The 18,513-nt window shown below is 42.3% G+C and overlaps 1 protein-coding gene across 1 annotated transcript in view; it reads left to right on the top strand.

Annotated features, from left to right (window-relative positions):
• LOC141105840 (transient receptor potential cation channel subfamily V member 5-like) overlaps nucleotides 1-18,513 on the top strand; it is a 93,888-nt gene that overhangs the window by 58,762 nt on the left and 16,613 nt on the right. Inside the window, exons 8-10 of the mRNA XM_073595971.1 lie at nucleotides 1,459-1,605; nucleotides 3,623-3,835; nucleotides 8,378-8,464. Coding sequence (XP_073452072.1) covers nucleotides 1,459-1,605; nucleotides 3,623-3,835; nucleotides 8,378-8,464 — 447 coding nt within the window. The remainder of the gene's footprint in view (nucleotides 1-1,458; nucleotides 1,606-3,622; nucleotides 3,836-8,377; nucleotides 8,465-18,513) is intronic.

An 18,513-nucleotide genomic window follows, 5' to 3' on the forward strand; every position in this document is an offset into this window, starting at 1 on the left:
TCTCTGTGTATGGTCCCTTTCCATCCCATGACCAAACTTCAAGAAGAAGAGTCTTTGGGACCCACCCCTTCCCGCCTAAGTATCCCATCTACGGGGCGCTTCACCGACCAAACCGGCAGACACACCGCAGCATACTAACCCCATATGTACCGTGCATTAATTTACATATACATGGCATATTGATACAATTGACACCTATCTTCATGGTGATCAGTATATTCTAACAGCAGAAAGCCTCCTCTGTCAGAATACAATGTCTCAGCGGGGAGGATTCCTCTGTCCATCTCGGTTGTGTGGATGGAGGAATCCTTTTGTTTCAAACAGTCAGCATGGTCCCTCCCAGATCATACCCACTTTCCTGCCCCTAATTATGTGGGAACTTCCAACTCGCATGTCAGGATCCCCTTAGTTAATACCCTTATGTTTTTGCACATGCTCAGAAACAGAATGCTGAACCTGTTCAATGTAAATGTCGGCATCTTTTCCCTGCATGGACAGCCCAGGTGCAGTGTACAGCCTCCCATACTTATGAATTGCTGTGCATTGCTGTGCTTGGAGCTTGCAAAGATATCGTAATATGTGCATATGTGCATATGCAAAAAATAGAAACTTTTATATGTTTTTTCCGCATACACCTATATGCTATATTTATTTTTACCAAACTGGCTTTTATGCAGAATGGCCAAAGCCACCCATGTGCAAAGAGCCTAAGGGTGATGTCGTGATCTCAGGATACAGCGCAGGATACCACATCATTGGGACAGAGCAGCTAGATGTGTTTTCCCTTTGCCTGATGCTAAAATATTTTAAAAACATATAAATATAAATGATGAATTTTTAAACATGCAACTTTAAAAAAAAAATCCTTTTAGTGATGTGACTAGTAGTAAATTTAAAGTTATTGATTGTAAATGATCACCTTGTAAAACAACCCGTTTAGTTTAAAATAGAAATGAAAGGCAAAACATTTGTGTATAGATATAAAAAACATTTTAAATACTTTTTTTCCCTTTTTTTTATAAGTGATTACATAGCCCACTGTTCTCAGCAGGATAACAGCTGGGGGGAGGAGAAGCAACAGCACACTGAGCTTCCCAGTGAATGGCAGTGTCGGGGGGGGGGGGGGGGGCGTGTCAGGACAAGTCTGATCATTGGAGCAGAGCATACTGAGATCCCAGCATAGCTATGGAACTGACCATGGTGTGCTCTCCTGCTTAGTGTGGTCAGTTTTTAATAGGAAAGCAAAGGGACTAGCAAGGACACCAGGGATTTCACACAAAGGGAGTAATACATATAGAGCAGGATATTTTCTCATACAAGTACATAATACAGCAGGCACATATCAGGAATATGAAGTGTTGAGGTAACAAACGCTTTAAGTGTGGGTGGCTTCATTTTGTACATTCAGTGCTTTCTGCATTGTTAATTTTGAATGAGACTTTGTATTGGTCTCCTTAGATGTTCCAGCACATTGTACAGAAGAGGAGACAACTGCAGTGGACATTTGGTCCCATTAGCTGCTATCTTTATGACCTGACTGAGATCGATGTATATGGGGATTCCAAGTCCGTACTGGATCTGGTGGTCTCTGCAAAAAAAAGAGAGGTGTGTATGGAAATATGTACACATTAATGAGTGATTCCTTTGTAATCGATGTAAAGTCGCTATAAATGTATTTTTTAACTTTGGATTAGAAAGAACATCTTTCATGTTTTTTCTGCTATTCAGGGACTTTGTTGGAGACATCTGTCAGGGGTTCTAGTCTTTCCATACTCTACTTAAATAAAGCATGTTTATTTATGTCTTTGTTGCTTTTGGTGAACTCCCTTCACTTCATGTCTGAAAATCAGAAAATCAGAGAAAAACTCCACATAGCAAAAAAACAAAAAACAGGCAAGGGTTCTAACCCTTCCTGACTTTATCCAAAACTAGGAAAATACAATTTTTTTTTTTTTACTTACAATAAATCTTTGAGTCTATCAGCCCAGTAATACTGCAGCCTATTGGAGGTTGGGACACTGACAAACAGAAACTTGTTGTAAGCTAGCCCCAGCTGCCGTATAACCCCTCCTATATCCAGCATGTCTCAGTTTTGTGAGAAAGCAGTTCACAGGGCAAAAGAAAACACAGAGGGCCCTCAAAATTAAAAAAAAGAGATCTTAAATATCTTCACTATTCAAATGCACATATTTGCCAGCACACCTTGGATCATCAAATACGTCCAAATCTTTATTGAAGAATGATCACACCAAAGAAAGCAATGTTTCGGAGTGGTGCAGGACCACTTCATCAAGCATGTGATCACCATTGATGGACACAGGAATTTTGTAACAGGTGAGACGCCCAAAAGCAGTCCAACTGGGGGGTGGGCAATAGCCACAGAGAAGGCCAGCAGGAATTAGAGAACCAATGATGTTTCAGAGGAATATGAAGGTCTAATGCCTAAATATAGACTAGAGAAGTCCCTCCCCTCAGACAGAGGAACTGCCATATCATAAGGGATGAAGTAGGCTTTCACCTAAAAGAACAAGAATAGAGAGTGCAGGTCCAACCTACAATTCCGCCATTCAATCAAAACAGGTAGAATAAAATGCTACCAGACCAACAATTGGAAGTAGTCAACATTAATGGACCAAGTCCAAAGAAAAATGTGTCATTAGAAGCAAGTGTGGACAACTAGCAAGGCTGATGAGACTTTGTTTGAATCAGAGATGGTAATAGGGACCAATTCTGCATTAGGGACTCAGAAGGGTCAGAGACAGACTCTGCTAAAAATGGGGCTAGGGCACTCTTAGAACCTCTGCAGTTACACTTCTGTAGTAGTTTGAGCACAGACAAATAGGAAGTCCTTAGCAGACACAAAGATCCTTGGTCACCTGGGGAGGCGGGCTAATACAGTGATTGGCCTACAACTTTTAGGCTCGGTTCACACTGGGACGACTTGGGATCCGACTTGTCGCCCCTCAAGTCGCCCCAAGTCGCCCCAGAAAGAGATTCACATGAGAGTGAATGGGAGCGTCTTAAATGACACTACTGAAGTCGCTCCGACTTCAGAGCGTACTCCCTGTACTACTTGGATCCGACTTGGTAGGCGACCTGTACCATAGAAATCAATGGAAGTCGCCTCCAAGTCGGATCTCTCTGTAAAGTCAAGCGACTTTGCAGGGAAAACCCCTCCCTCCCCCCCTCCCTCCCAGAGAGCTGATTGGCCACAGGCGAAGTCGCCTGTCATGCAGGCGACTTCAAGTCGCCTTGTAATTTGCTAAAGTCGCGTCGAAGTCGCGTCGAAGTCGCCGTGCAAAGTCGCGCTGAAGTCGTGTTGCCCCAGTGTGAACCGAGCCTTACTGCTTGCCAATGTTCTAACCTCCTATAGGCAGCAGTATAACCTCACTGTTACTGAACTCCTGTGTCCCTCAGTGAACAACGGAGAAAGACGCTGCTATCCTTACATACACATTAAATGTATCCCTCTTCCTATCCATATAACTCCTTATCTAAGCTTTAAAATTGTCCCTTCACTTTTAGCCTAATTAAATTCCTCATTGTCTCTATTGTTGGTTTAGATTGTGAGAGTCATGATTTCAGGTCTTCTTGATTGAATGAACTCTTCATCTTTTATTAGGCTCGTCGCATTTTGGATCTCTCCCCAGTCCAGGAATTGGTCAACAGAAAATGGCAGAGGTTTGGTCGGCCATATTTCTGTACATTGGCCTTTATCTACGTCCTTTACATGATCATTGTCTCTCTTGCCTGTGCCAACCGGCCCCTTAAACCAAGAACGGAGAACGCAACTAATCCAAGGGACATCATCTTACTGGTCAAAAAATCCCTAAATGTAAGAACATTAACAACATTTCTATCGGGGCAATTTTTTAATTTTTTTTGCACATGTTAAAATATGCATGTATTTGCTAGAAATTCCTCTAAACCCCCAAACAATTATTATATATATTTAAGCAGAGACACTGGAGAATAAAATAGTGGCAGTTGCAATGTTTTATGTTTTATGTTTTTTATCAAATCCATTTTTTTCTGGAAAACATGCACTAAAGGAAATTCTTAAAACAATACTATGCCAATTTTTTGGAAAAATATAAAAAGGGGTTGTGTTGAGTAAATAAATATGAAACATGTCAAGCCTTAACATTGCATGTGTCTGTGAGATTGCAAAAAAAAACGTACAATATTCTCCATAGGAAATGCTTTACAGGCTTTTACAGGTTATCAGTTTAGTGGTAAATGTTAAATATGGCCCTAGAATTTTAGTATTCACTCTGGTGTTCACTGCAATATGTGGTGCAACATATATGCTGTGTGTTTGAATTGGGTGTGTTTGATGATGATAAGGGTGTTTTTAAATTAATTATTTTTATTTATATTGTTATTTTTTTTAAACACTTTTTTCTTCATTTAAATGTAACTTTTATTCCTTTAACAAAAAGGGCTAACAAGGTCCTCTTTCCCTCCACTGCAGCTAATGAAGCACAGACCATGCTTGATCACCTGCTACCCTGGCTACAGTAGCTAAGGAATGACAGCTATGAAGAGACATTGGTGTGAGCGGGTGGGGAGGATCTGGGCAGATGGGTGGGGGTGGGGGGGTCATACCTTAAGAGCCCTGTGAAAGTGAACACATGGCTCTAGAGGATTACTTTTACCTGAAAGCCAATTACTGGTTTATGGCCGCTCCTGCTTTAACCCCTTAAATACCATGATGTTTATAAACGTACCTTGATAGACAAAAGGGTAAACCTATCCTAATTAATTTAAAAAAAAATGCTAAATTGTGTTTTGTCCCGGAGAATTATTAACAGTGTTGCAGTCCTTCAGTGGCTGTTAAGGCTGAATTTGGACAAAGCTCAACCCTCCTCAACCCTCCTCCTGGCCCTTGCCTCCTCAACACTGTCAACTTTCTGCTCCTACCTACTATGTGGCCGGAGTACTGTCAATGACATCACTACTCCAGTAAGCCAATAGGCAAGCAGGTTGGTGACTCCTGGAAGTTTGGAGACCCCGTAATTGTATTGATCAGCTGGATTCTATGGGTCTATTCCCAAGAGTTCCTAGAGTGCCTTGCTCCTGGCACTCTGATTCTATGAATTGTCACCCCTCTGGTCCAGGCCACTGTGTCACAGTCAAGTATGGACATTCCGAGGCTTACCAGATGAGGTGGACCCAATGGGGCATACGCCGGATTGGGTCGGACAAGGCTTAGGTGGTGAGTGGCTGTGTATACTCCGAGAAGGATGCGGTCTCGCGGGTTTGTTGTATTCATCCAGATAATACCAGGAACTTGGGAAATGTACGCAATCTCCCGGATGTGGGAGGTCATGTAGATCTTAAGGAAGTGGTGGAGTATTCCGTAAGCAAACCCCTCAAAGCAACATTCCGCGGACCAGAAATTGATGTGGAAGGATGGGGAAAGAAAAGAAGGGCCACATAGTGTAAATCCAAAAAACAAAAAGTATTTATTGAAGTAAAATAGATGTACACTCACATGTAGATCCAAAACTTAAAACAGCGCTGTTTGAGAAAAAGTGGCGACAATGGGGTCCTGTCTGACGCGTTTCGTCCTCAAAGACGACGTCTTTGAGGACAAAACGCGTCGGGCAGGGCCCCATTGTTGCCACTTTTTCTCAAACAGAGCTGTTTTGAGTTTTGGATCTACATGTGAGTGTACATCTATTTTACTTCAATAAATACTTTTTGTTTTTTGGATTTACACTTCGTGGCCCTTCTTTTCTTTCCCCATCCTTCCACATCAATTTCTGGTCCGCGGAATGTTGCTTTGAGGGGTTTGCTTACGGAATACTCCACCACTTCCTTAAGATCTACATGACCTCCCACATCCGGGAGATTGCGTACATTTCCCAAGTCCCTGGTATTATCTGGATGAATACAACAAACCCGCGAGACCGCATCCTTCTCGGAGTATACACAGCCACTCACCACCTAAGCCTTGTCCGACCCAATCCGGCGTATGCCCCATTGGGTCCACCTCATCTGGTAAGCCTCCTCAACTCTTGGTGGTAGTGAGCGGATTTTTAGTCGAGATGTCTACATAATTCTTCAATATTCTGTTTTAACATATTTCCATACAGACCATGTATCTTTAATGTTCACATGAGGACTACATGCTCAAAGCAGATACAATTGATCCTTCTTACTGTCTATTGACTTGTTTACAGTTGTATATGACATTTTTCAGCGCCACACTTTTTTGTTGTTTTGCTATTTTACACTTTGTTGGTCGTGTTGGCTGCTTCTGTCTCTTTTTAGAGTAGCGCAGAATTATTCTATATATTAAGTATGGACATTCCCACTCCGATCAGCCAAAAAGAAGGTAGGCTAGATAGATCTTCCACCAGCTTGATAAGCATATTAATTAGTCAGGGTCTCCAGGCACAACTAGAGAATTTCCAGGATGGCTGATGATGATCCCCAATCTTACACCTAATGTATTGCTCGGCCTAGGCTTGGGCTTTTTATTGAAATATATCTTTTTATTGACAAATGGTCTTCTGTTGTTAAAAAAATGTACTATTTTTTACATAGTTTCTCCATAGATTCTGTGGATTTCTTTATGTTGATTTTTAGCTGACTCATTCATTTATTGCAGGCATAAAAAGTCATATTGGTGTGCGGTGAGGGATAGTTTACATAAGCACAGCCTTTTAAAGAGCGCTCTACAGAATTCTAGCTCCTTTTTTCGCACAAGTCAACATTTATTGGTTGACTTTGCATTTCTCATTTCTCAGATTTGTCAAGAACTGCTCTTAGGCTCTCCTTTGCTCTCTATAAGGGAATATTGTACTGACAGTAATATATAGACCAGGGTTTCTTAACCAGGGTTCCATGGAATTCCTCTAGAAGTTGCTAGGGGTTTCTTGAGCAATGAGCAATTTCTGCCTCTCTGATAAGTTGCCACTGACACCATTAATATTTTTAGTTATCTGTAAGGGGCTAATTCTTTCCAATGACCACAAGTGTAAGGAACATTCTTCCCACTATCACACTAATGTATCATGAGTTGTAAATATAGTAATTTTTAGCAGGGGTTCCCTGAGACCAAAAATTTATTTCAGGTGTTCCTCTGTGTTGAAAAGGTTGAAAGAGACTGATGTTATTGACTTCCTTCTTAGAATGCTAGTTGCATGACGTCTTCTGGCTTCAGAGGAACTGAACTCTATAATCTATTCCCCCGAAAAAGGGGTAGGAAGAAGGCAAAAGACTAATCCCAACTATTGCCTGTGATCTCCCTGCAGCTGACCTTTCCTTATTACTGACTTACTGTGCCTTCTTCTGCACCATAACCATGCCAGCAACCAAGTTTAATTAAGATAACTGCAAAACGCTTACCACCTGAAAACAGGTGGTGATATATAGTATACTCTTGCTTATGGTGCTACCGGTCTCCAGCTAGTAGTTGCTACAAGAACCACTCACTTTTTGCCATCTCCAGGAACGTGTTATATATGATTTATTGTCCACTGGGTCTTTGTGTGAAGGCCACCATCTTGGTAGATGCAGGCATTTCCTTCCTACTATCAGAACCACCAGCAAGGAAAGCAGTGAGCAACAAACCTCATCTTGAATCTCCTGAGAGTAGCAGTCAGAGGCAATAGTGCCTTAGATCTCAAACTGCAGATATAAAGATATGAGGTGGTAGGCACAGTGCCTAAGTACACTCACATACCAGAAAGTGTAATGATATGTTTCAGGAAGAATTCAAAACCAAGGGTAGACATTTTGTACTGGATGGCCACAAATAACATTTATAGATGTCACAAATCTTCACTTTTTGAAGAATTGAAAATCTGTAGTTTGGTAACAAATATCCTATTTCACTTACGGTTCACTCAGTTATACTTGAAAGCCCAACTTGGGACTGGGCAATTCCCCTCGCCAGTTGCTCCTAATGCCTCCCCTGAAGGTTCTCTGGTAGTATATTATACATTTTTTTTTAAGTGAGTGCCATGATGAAGTTAGGACCGCTTTCTGCATCATACATATTGAATGTAGTGTTATGGCACTCATGACATCCTGCCCTCACAACGTTTCCTCAGTCCTCCAGGTTGAGGAAACTCAGGCATCTTTTAACTCAGAAGACTGAGGACATCTTTTGGTGAAGGTAAGGTACCACCGAAGTCCTCCTTCAGCAGTGTTTGCTGGGTAGTCTTAGTAACTCCATGGGGGGCACACAGAATCTGGTGCAGCTGTGCAAAGAAGCCAATCAGTTTATAGCTTTTATTGTCATAGCTTAATTAAACAATCCGCCACCCCCACAATGAATGTTTCCAATTCAAGCTTGTTCTATAGGATAACTTGTTGCCCACATTGATTATTTACCATAATGATTTCTTCTTCATCTCACCAGGAATCCTACCTCACTTCTGAAGACCACCTACGTCTGGCAGGAGAGCTAATTAGTGTTATCGGAGCAATTGTTCTTTTATTTCTCAAGGTAAATGCAGAATTTAATTAGCTAACATCTGTCTCTGTATTAGATTTTCTTAAAGTGTTATAGCTATAGGTAAACAATTGACTGGTGGGTAAAATAGAGATGTGGAAAGATCCTTGGTATATCTGACTTTACAACATAGCACAGTATAGCACAAGTGCAGTGAAGGGACCTTTTCTCCATAGGTAAGTGAACAGTCTGTGATCAGTCTCCACAAATCTTTCCAATTGTGGCAATGATTGTCAATTCTAATACTTAGTAGGGGTAATTTTTGTTTTAGTGTTTGAATACTTAGTGTATGTAGACCCTAATCATATGTGCTGCCCCTCTGGAAAATGGATCATGTTTGAGGGGTGGCAAGCACAAGATACACTATATTACCAAAAGTTTTGGGACGCCTGCCTTTACATGCACACAAACTTTAATGGCATCCCAGTCATAGTCTGTAGGGTTCAATGTTGAGTTGACCCTCCCTTTGCAGCTATAACAGCTTCAACTCTTCTGGGAAGGCTGTCCACAAGGTTTAGTGTTTATGGGAATATTTGACCATTCTTCCAGAAGTGCATTTGTGAGGTCAGGCACTGATGTTGGAGAGAAGGTCTGGCTCACAGTCTGTGCTCTAATTCATCCCAAAGGTGTTCTAGCAGGTGTAGGTCAGGACTCTGTGCAGGAGAGTCAAGTTCCTCCTCTCCAAACTCGCTCATCCATATCTTTATGGACCTTGCTTTGTGCACCGGTGCACAGTCATGATGGAACTGGAAGGGGCCATCCCCAAACTGTCCCCACAAAGTTGGGAGCATTAAAACGTCCAAAATATTTTGGTATGATGACGCTTTAAGAATTCCCTTCACTGGAACTAAGGGGCCAAGCCCAACCCCTGAAAAACAAACCCACACCATAACCCCCCCTCCACCAAATGATTTGGACCAGTGCACAAAGCAAGGTTTATAAAGACATGAATGAGCGAGTTTGGGGTGGAGGAACTTGACTGGTCTGCACAGAGTCCAGACCTAAACCTGATAGAACAACTTTGGGATGAATTAGAGAGGAGACTGTGAGCCAGGCCTTCTCATCCACATCAGTGTCTGACCTTACAAATGCGGTTCTGGAAGAATGGGTAAACATTCCCATAGATACATTCATAAGCCTTGTAGACCGCCTTCCCAGAAGAGTTGAAGCTGTTATAGCTGCAAAGGGTGGGCCAACTCAATATTGAACCCTACAGACTAAAAGGTGGATGCCATTAAAGTCCATGTGCATTAAAAGGCAAGCGTACTTCCGGTAATATAGTGTATGTCCCCTCTTCACCACCTTATTTAAAGTTGTTTTAAATTCTTATATATACCCAGTGAAGTGACTGGTCTCAGGTGATACACAGAGATGACACAAATCCTCCTACATAAGTTGTACCTGTCTATCTCTTCTCTACAGCTCTTCAAATTGCTGAATTATAAAGTTTGTCTGAGTGTTCAGAAAACAGGGGGCAGGGAGCTAAAGGTTACACTCTGCAGAGCTCAATAAGGAGAGCTCTAAGAGCTGATTGGAGGGAAGGGACACCCCCCCTCCACACAGCACTTAGGAACAGAGCTGAGGCTGTCAATCTGGTGGAGCTCCCTCCCCTGTCACCATCTTTCTCTTGGTGTCAGGAAAATTCTCTGGTTTGAGACAAGTACATACTATAGTGGGATATGCTTTGTTCATATTTCATGTCTGAGATTTACAAGAACTTATCCATTAACCCTGTAAATGCTGCAGGTATATGCAGGCCTCATTGGGTGCCTTTGCTGGTGGTATCGCCTGCCAAATGTGATATGCTGTTTAATTTTTGCTGCACTGCTGTGCAGCATGAGTACAGCCCTTTGTGGTGTCACGCCCTGGTTCAACCACCTGAATGAAACCTAAGAATGAACTTGTTTTATTTGCCCCTATTTTTACCATTAAATGAATCATTAAAAAGTGTTTTGTTATATTTTTTTTGTCAGGTGAAAAAAAAATGCCTGTTGCTCCTACCAGAAATCTTCCTGTGCTCTCTGCCTCTAGTGCACAGTTATCATTTATATTGTTGCCAACAACCCCCACCTGCCCCCCGCTCACTTTGCATTTCTCAGCTTGGCAGCATAGACTTGTCAAGAAATGCTCTTCTGGTCCCCAAAAAAGTGTCAGAAGAGTCAGTTAGTGTCTGATTTGTCCACCGCAATGTCACAGTCCCGCTGTAAGTCACTGATCGCCACCATTACTACCCTGTTTCCCCAAAAATAAGACCTAGCGTGATTGTCGGTGATGGCTGCAATATAAGCCCTACCCCCCAAATAAGCCCTAGTTTAAGTCCTTGTAGGTCTTATTTTCAGGGTAGGGCTTATTTTTGGGGAAACAGGGTAGGGCTTATTTTGGGGGGTAGGGCTTATATTGCAGCCATCACTGACAATCACGCTAGGTCTTATTTTCGGGGAAACAGGGTAGTAAAAAATAAACAAAATATCCCATAGTTTGTAGACACTATAACTTTTGTGCAAACCAATCAATACACGCTTATCGGGATTTTTGTTTTCCAAAAATATGTAGCAGAATACATATTGGCCTAAATTGATAAAGAAATTAGATTTTTTCAATTATTTTAATTGGATGTGTTTTATATCAAAAAGTAAAATATATTGGTTTTTTTTTTCAAAATTGTCTGCGCAACATATAGCACAAAAAATTAAAAATCGCAGAGGTGATCAAATACCACCAAAAAAGCTCTATTTGGGAGAAAAAAGGGATATCTATTTTATTTGGGTACAAACTGCTTGTGGTAGACCCTGTGCCAGTTGATGAAAAATGAAAAAACAAAATTAAAAAAATATCAAGTACAGCGCTGCGTTTAGATTGGAAACAAAGGGAACAATAGCAGCCAACACACCTATAGACTAAAGGTAAACAATACATAGAAATACTAAAAGTGTAGCGCTATAATTCACATCTACAAACGTGTGTATCACAATACGTTTGTGCATATAAAAATAGTGATTGTTACCAAAACATGTATGACCATGATATGTATAATAACAAATAATTAAACCGTGTTAATCACATAAAAAATTATAAATTAAAATAAGCAATAATAAAGCTTAGTGATCAAATGTGCCAGTGATTAGAAACCAGTGCTGGTTCCATAAAACAAACATCAAATAAAATAAAATAAAATCAGAACTCATAACTGTCCATATTGTGTAGAAAAAATGATGAAGAAAACATCTACAAAGTTCTATAGGGGTGATGAGTGGCCAGATGGTAGAAAGAAACTCCCAAATTCACAGATGGATGATTGCACCAGATATAACGAATAGGTAGAAAGAAGACCACAAGTGTGTATAGATTGTACATCAGTGCCGGGGCCAACACCAGAAGTAGAGGAGGCTTACCGGAACTAATTGACCTGTAATGGCATACGCCAGACAAGTCAAAAAGGCTTAGTAACCACTGGTTTTAACCACTTGCCGACCGCCGCACGACTATATACGTCGACAGAGCGGCACGGGCAGGCAAAAGGACGTATATGTACGTCCTTGCCTGCCCGCGGGTGGGGGGTCCGATCGGACCCCCCCCCGGTGCCTGCGGCGGTCGGCAAATCTCCCCCGGCGATCGGAGGTGAGGGGGAGGCCATCCATTCGTGCCCCCCCCCTCGCGATCGCTCTCAGCCAATGGGATCATTTCCCTGCCTCTGTATTGTACACAGAGGCAGAGGAAATGATGTCATCTCTCCTCGGCTCGGTATTTTCCGTTCCGGGCCGAGGAGAGAAGACTGCAATGTAAGTGCACCAACACTACACACACAGTAGAACATGCCAGGCACACTAAACACCCCGATCCCCCCCCCGATCGCCCCCCGATCCCCCCCCAATCACCCCCCCCCCCTGTCACAAACTGACACCAGCAGTTTTTTTTTTTTTTTTTTTTTCTGATTACTGTATTGGTGTCAGTTTGTGACAGTTACAGTGTCAGGGCAGTGAGTGTTAGGCCCCCTGTAGGTCTAGGGTACCCCCCTAACCCCCCCTAATAAAGTTTTAACCCCTTGATCACCCCCTGTCACCAGTGTCGCTAAGCGATCATTTTTCTGATCGCTGTATTAGTGTCGCTGGTGATGCTAGTTAGGGACGTAAATATTTAGGTTCGCCGTCAGAGTTTTATAGCGACAGGGACCCCCATATACTATCTAATAAATGTTTTAACCCCTTGATTGCCCCCTAGTTAACCCTTTCACCACTGATCACTGTATAACCGTTACGGGTGACGCTGGTTAGTTTGTTTATTTTTTATAGTGTCAGGGAACCCGCCGTTTATTACCGAATAAAGATTTAGCCCCCTGATCGCCCGGTGGTGATATGCGTCGCCCCAGGCAGGGTCAGATTAGCGCCAGTACCGCTAACACCCACGCACGCAGCATACGCCTCCCTTAGTGGTATAGTATCTGATCGCATCAATATCTGATCCGATCAGATCTATACTGGCGTCCCCAGCAGTTTAGGGTTCCCAAAAACACAGTGTTAGCGGGATCAGCCCAGATACCTGCTAGCACCTGCGTTTTGCCCCTCCGCCCAGCTCGGCCCAGCCCACCCAAGTGCAGTATCGATCGATCACTGTCACTTACAAAACACTAAACGCATAACTGCAGCGTTCGCTGAGTCAGGCCTGATCCCTGCGATCGCTAACAGTTTTTTTGGTAGCATTTTGGTGAAATGGCAAGCACCAGCCCCAGGCAGCGTAAGGTTAGTGCCAGTACCGCTAACACTTACGCACCGTACACCTCCCTTAGTGGTATAGTATCTGAACGCATCAATATCTGATCCGATCAGATCTATACTAGCGTCCCCAGCAGTTTAGGGTTCCCAAAAACGCAGTGTTAGCGGGATCAACCCAGATACCTGCTAGCAACTGCGTTTTACCCCTCCGCCCGGCCCAGCCCAGCCCACCCAAGTGCAGTATCGATCGATCACTGTCACTTACAAAACACTAAACGCATAACTGCAGCGTTCGCAGAGTCAGGCCTGATCCCTGCGATCGCTAACAGTTTTTTTTGTAGCGTTTTGGTGAACTGGCAAGCACCAGCCCCAGGCAGCGTCAGGTTAGTGCCAGTAGCGCTAACACCCACGCACGCACTGTACACCTCCCTTAGTGGTATAGTATCTGAACTGATCAATATCTGATCCGATCAGATCTATACTGGCGTCCCCAGCAGTTTAGGGTTCCCAAAAACGCAGTGTTAGCGGGATCAGCCCAGATACCTGCTAGCACCTGCGTTTTGCCCCTCCGCCCGGCCCAGCCCAGCCCACCCAAGTGCAGTATCGATCGATCACTGTCACTTACAAAACACTAAATGCATAACTGCAGCGTTCGCAGAGTCAGGCCTGATCCCTGCGATCGTTAACAGTTTTTTTGGTAGCGTTTTGGTGAACTGGCAAGCGCCAGCGGCCTAGTACACCCCGGTCGTAGTCAAACCAGCACTGCAGTAACACTTGGTGACGTGGCGAGTCCCATAAGTGCAGTTCAAGCTGGTGAGGTGGCAAGCACAAGTAGTGTCCCGCTGCCACCAAAAAGACAAACACAGGCCCGTCGTGCCCATAATGCCCTTCCTGCTGCATTCGCCAATCCTAATTGGGAACCCACCACTTCTGCAGCGCCCGTACTTCCCCCATTCACATCCCCAACCAAATGCAGTCGGCTGCATGAGAGGCATTTTTATGTCCTCCCGAGTACCCCTACCCAACGAACCCCCCCCAAAAAGATGTTGTGTCTGCAGCAAGCGCGGATATAGGCATGACACCCGCTATTATTGTCCCTCCTGTCCTGACAATCCTGGTCTTTGCATTGGTGAATGTTTTGAACGCTACCATTCACTAGCTGAGTATTAGCGTAGGGTACAGCATTGCACAGACTAGGCACACTTTCACAGGGTCTCCCAAGATGCCATCGCATTTTGAGAGACCCGAACCTGGAACCGGTTACAGTTATAAAAGTTACAGTTACAAAAAAAGTGAAAAAAAAAAAAAAAAAAACACAAACAAAAATATAAAATAAAAAATAATAGTTGTCGTTTTATTGTTCTCTCTCTATTCTCTCTCTCTCTATTCTCTCTATTGTTCTGCTCTTTTTTACTGTATTCTATTCTGCAATGTTTTATTGTTATTATGTTTTATCATGTTTGCTTTTCAGGTCTGCAATTTTTTATACTTTACCGTTTACTGTGCTTTATTGTTAACCATATTTTTGTCTGAGTACAGCATTCACGACTTTGAGTGGTTATACCAGAATGATGCTTGCAGGTTTAGGTATCATCTTGGTATCATTCTTTTCAGCCAGCGGTCGGCTTTCATGTAGAAGCAATCCTAGCGGCTAATTAGCCTCTAGACTGCTTTTACAAGCAGTGGGAGAGAATGCCCCCCCCCCCCCACCGTCTTCCGTGTTTTTCTCTGGCTCTCCTGTCTCAACAGGGAACCTGAGAATGCAGCCGGTGATTCAGCCAGCTGACCATAGACCTGATCAGAGACCAGAGTGGCTCCAAACATCTCTATGGCCTAAGAAACCGGAAGCTACGAGCATTTTATGACTTAGATTTTGCCGGATGTAAATAGCGCCATTGGGAAATTGGGGAAGCATTTTATCACACCGATCTTGGTGTGGTCAGATGCTTTGAGGGCAGAGGAGAAATCTAGGGTCTAATAGACCCCAATTTTTTCAAAAAAGAGTACCTGTCACTACCTATTGCTATCATAGGGGATATTTACATTCCCTGAGATAACAATAAAAATGATTAAAAAAAAAAAAAAATGAAAGGAACAGTTTTAAAATAAGATAAAAAAGCAAAAAAATAATAAAGAAAAAAAAAAAAAAAAAAAAAAAGCACCCCTGTCCCCCCTGCTCTCGCGCTAAGGCGAACGCAAGCGTCGGTCTGGCGTCAAATGTAAACAGCAATTGCACCATGCATGTGAGGTATCACCGCGACGGTCAGATCGAGGGCAGTAATTTTAGCAGTAGACCTCCTCTGTAAATCTAAAGTGGTAACCTGTAAAGGCTTTTAAAGGCTTTTAAAAATGTATTTATTTTGTTGTCACTGCACGTTTGTGCGCAGTTGTAAAGCATGTCATGTTTGGTATCCATGTACTCGGCCTAAGATCATCTTTTTTATTTCATCAAACATTTGGGCAATATAGTGTGTTTTAGTGCATTAAAATGTAAAAAAGTGTGTTTTTTCCCCAAAAAATGCGTTTGAAAAATCGCTGCGCAAATACTGTGTGAAAAAAAAAAATTAAACACCCACCATTTTAATCTGTAGGGCATTTGCTTTAAAAAATATATAATGTGTGGGGGTTCAAAGTAATTTTCTTGCAAAAAAAAATAATTTTTTCATGTAATCAAAAAGTGTCAGAAAGGGCTTTGTCTTCAAGTGATTAGAAGAGTGGGTGATGTGTGACATAAGCTTCTAAATGTTGTGCATAAAATGCCAGGACAGTTCAAACCCCCCCAAATGACCCCATTTTGGAAAGTAGACACCCCAAGCTATTTGCTGAGAGGCATGTCGAGTCCATGGAATATTTTATATTGTGACACAAGTTGCGGGAAAGAGACAAATTATTATTATTTTTTTTTTTTTTTGCACAAAGTTGTCACTAAATGATATATTGCTCAAACATGCCATGGGAATATGTGAAATTACACCCCAAAATACATTCTGTTGCTTCTCCTGAGTACGGGGATACCACATGTGTGAGACTTTTTGGGAGCCTAGCCACGTATGGGACCCCGAAAACCAAGCACTGCCTTCAGGCTTTCTAAGGGCGTAAATTTTTGATTTCACTCTTCACTGCCTATCACAGTCTCGGAGGCCATGGAATGCCCAGGTGGCACAAACCCCCCCCCAAATGACCCCATTTTGGAAAGTAGACACCCCAAGCTATTTGCTGAGAGGTATAGTGAGTATTTTGCAGACCTCACTTTTTGTCACAAAGTTTTGAAAATTAAAAAAAGAAAAAAAAAAATTTTTTTTTTTGTCTTTCTTCATTTTCAAAAACAAATGAGAGCTGCAAAATACTCACCATGCCTCTCAGCAAATAGCTTGGGGTGTCTACTTTCCAAAATGGGGTCATTTGGGGGGGTTTTGTGCCACCTGGGCATTCCATGGCCTCCGAAACTGTGATAGGCAGTGAAGAGTGAAATCAAAAATGTACACCCTTAGAAATCCTGAAGGCGGTGATTGGTTTTCGGGGTCCCGTACGCGGCTAGGCTCCTAAAAAGTCCCACACATGTGGTATCCCCGTACTCAAGAGAAGCAGCAGAATGTATTTTGGGGTGCAATTCCACATATGCCCATGACCTGTGTGAGCAATATATCATTTAGTGACAACTTTGTGCAAAAAAAAAAAAAATAAATAAATAAATTGTCACTTTCCCGCAACTTGTGTCAAAATATAAAATATTCCATGGACTCAACATGCCTCTCAGCAAATAGCTTGGGGTGTCTACTTTCCAAAATGGGGTCATTTGGGGGGGGTTTGTGCCATCTGGGCATTTTATGGCCTTCAAAACTGTGATAGGTAGTGAGGAGTAAAATCAAAAATGTACGCCCTTAGAAATCCTGAAGGCAGTGATTGGTTTTCGGGGCCCCGTATGCGGCTAGGCTCCCAAAAAGTCCCACACATGTGGTATCCCCATACTCAGGAGAAGCAGCTAAATGTATTTTGGGGTGCAATTCCACATAGGCCCATGGCCTGTGTGAGCAATATATCATTTAGTGACAACTTTTTGTAATTTTTTTTTTTTTTTTTTCATTATTCAATCACTTGGGACAAAAAAAATGAATATTCAATGGGCTCAACATGCCTCTCAGCAATTTCCTTGGGGTGTCTACTTTCCAAAATGGGGTCATTTGTGGGGGTTTTGTACTGCCCTGTCATTTTAGCACCTCAAGAAATGACATAGGCAGTCATAAATTAAAGACTGTGTAAATTCCAGAAAATGTACCCTAGTTTGTAGGCGCTATAACTTTTGCGCAAACCAATAAATATACACTTATTGACATTTTTTTTACCAAAGACATGTGGCCAAATACATTTTGGCCTAAATGTATGACTAAAATTGAGTTTATTGGATTTTTTTTAGAACAAAAAGTAGAAAATATCATTTTTTTTCAAAATTTTCGGTCTTTTTCCGTGTATAGCGCAAAAAATAAAAACGGCAGAGGTGATCAAATACCATCAAAAGAAAGCTCTATTTGTGGGAAGAAAAGGACGCAAATTTCGTTTGGTTACAGCATTGCATGACCGCGCAATTAGCAGTTAAAGCGACGCAGTGCCAAATTGTAAAAAGTGCTCTGGTCAGGAAGGGGGTAAATCCTTCCGGGGCTGAAGTGGTTAAAAGATGTGTCTTGTCAGATGTCATCAACACATGGTGGAGAAAGAGGTAACTGCACGGCTTCCTCGCCCATGGATAATCCAGCTTAAGCCAAACGTGTAGTACATATGCCATGCAAGGAGCGAAGAAAACTCACATAGCGTAATAACGTTTTTAAAACCACTAATTTATTAAAATAATAAAAAACAGACTCACATTTTGGAAGAACGAAAAAAGCTCAAATATCATATAGCGGCGATCGTGAGGGGTCCACCCGACATGTTTCAGCTAAAAAGACCCCAGATGACGGCTTTTTAGCTGAAACATGTCAGGTGGACCCCTCACGATTGACGCTATATGATATTTGAGCTTTTTTTCGTTCTTCCAAAATGTGAGTCTGTTTTTTATTATTTTAATAAATTAGTGGTTTTAAAAACGTTATTACGCTATGTGAGTTTTCTTCGCTCCTTGCATGGCATATGTACTACACGTTTGGCTTAAGCTGGATTATCCATGGGCAAGGAAGCCGTGCAGTTACCTCTTTCTCCACCATGTGTTGATGACATCTGACAAGACACATCTTTCAAAACCAGTGGTTACTAAGCCTTTTTGACTTGTCTGGCGTATGCCATTACAGGTCAATTAGTTCCGGTAAGCCTCCTTTACTTCTGGTGTCGGCCCCGGCACTG

Source organism: Aquarana catesbeiana, linkage group LG08 (assembly GCF_042186555.1).
Source record: "Aquarana catesbeiana isolate 2022-GZ linkage group LG08, ASM4218655v1, whole genome shotgun sequence".
In the NCBI taxonomy this organism is placed as follows: Eukaryota; Metazoa; Chordata; class Amphibia; order Anura; family Ranidae; genus Aquarana; species Aquarana catesbeiana.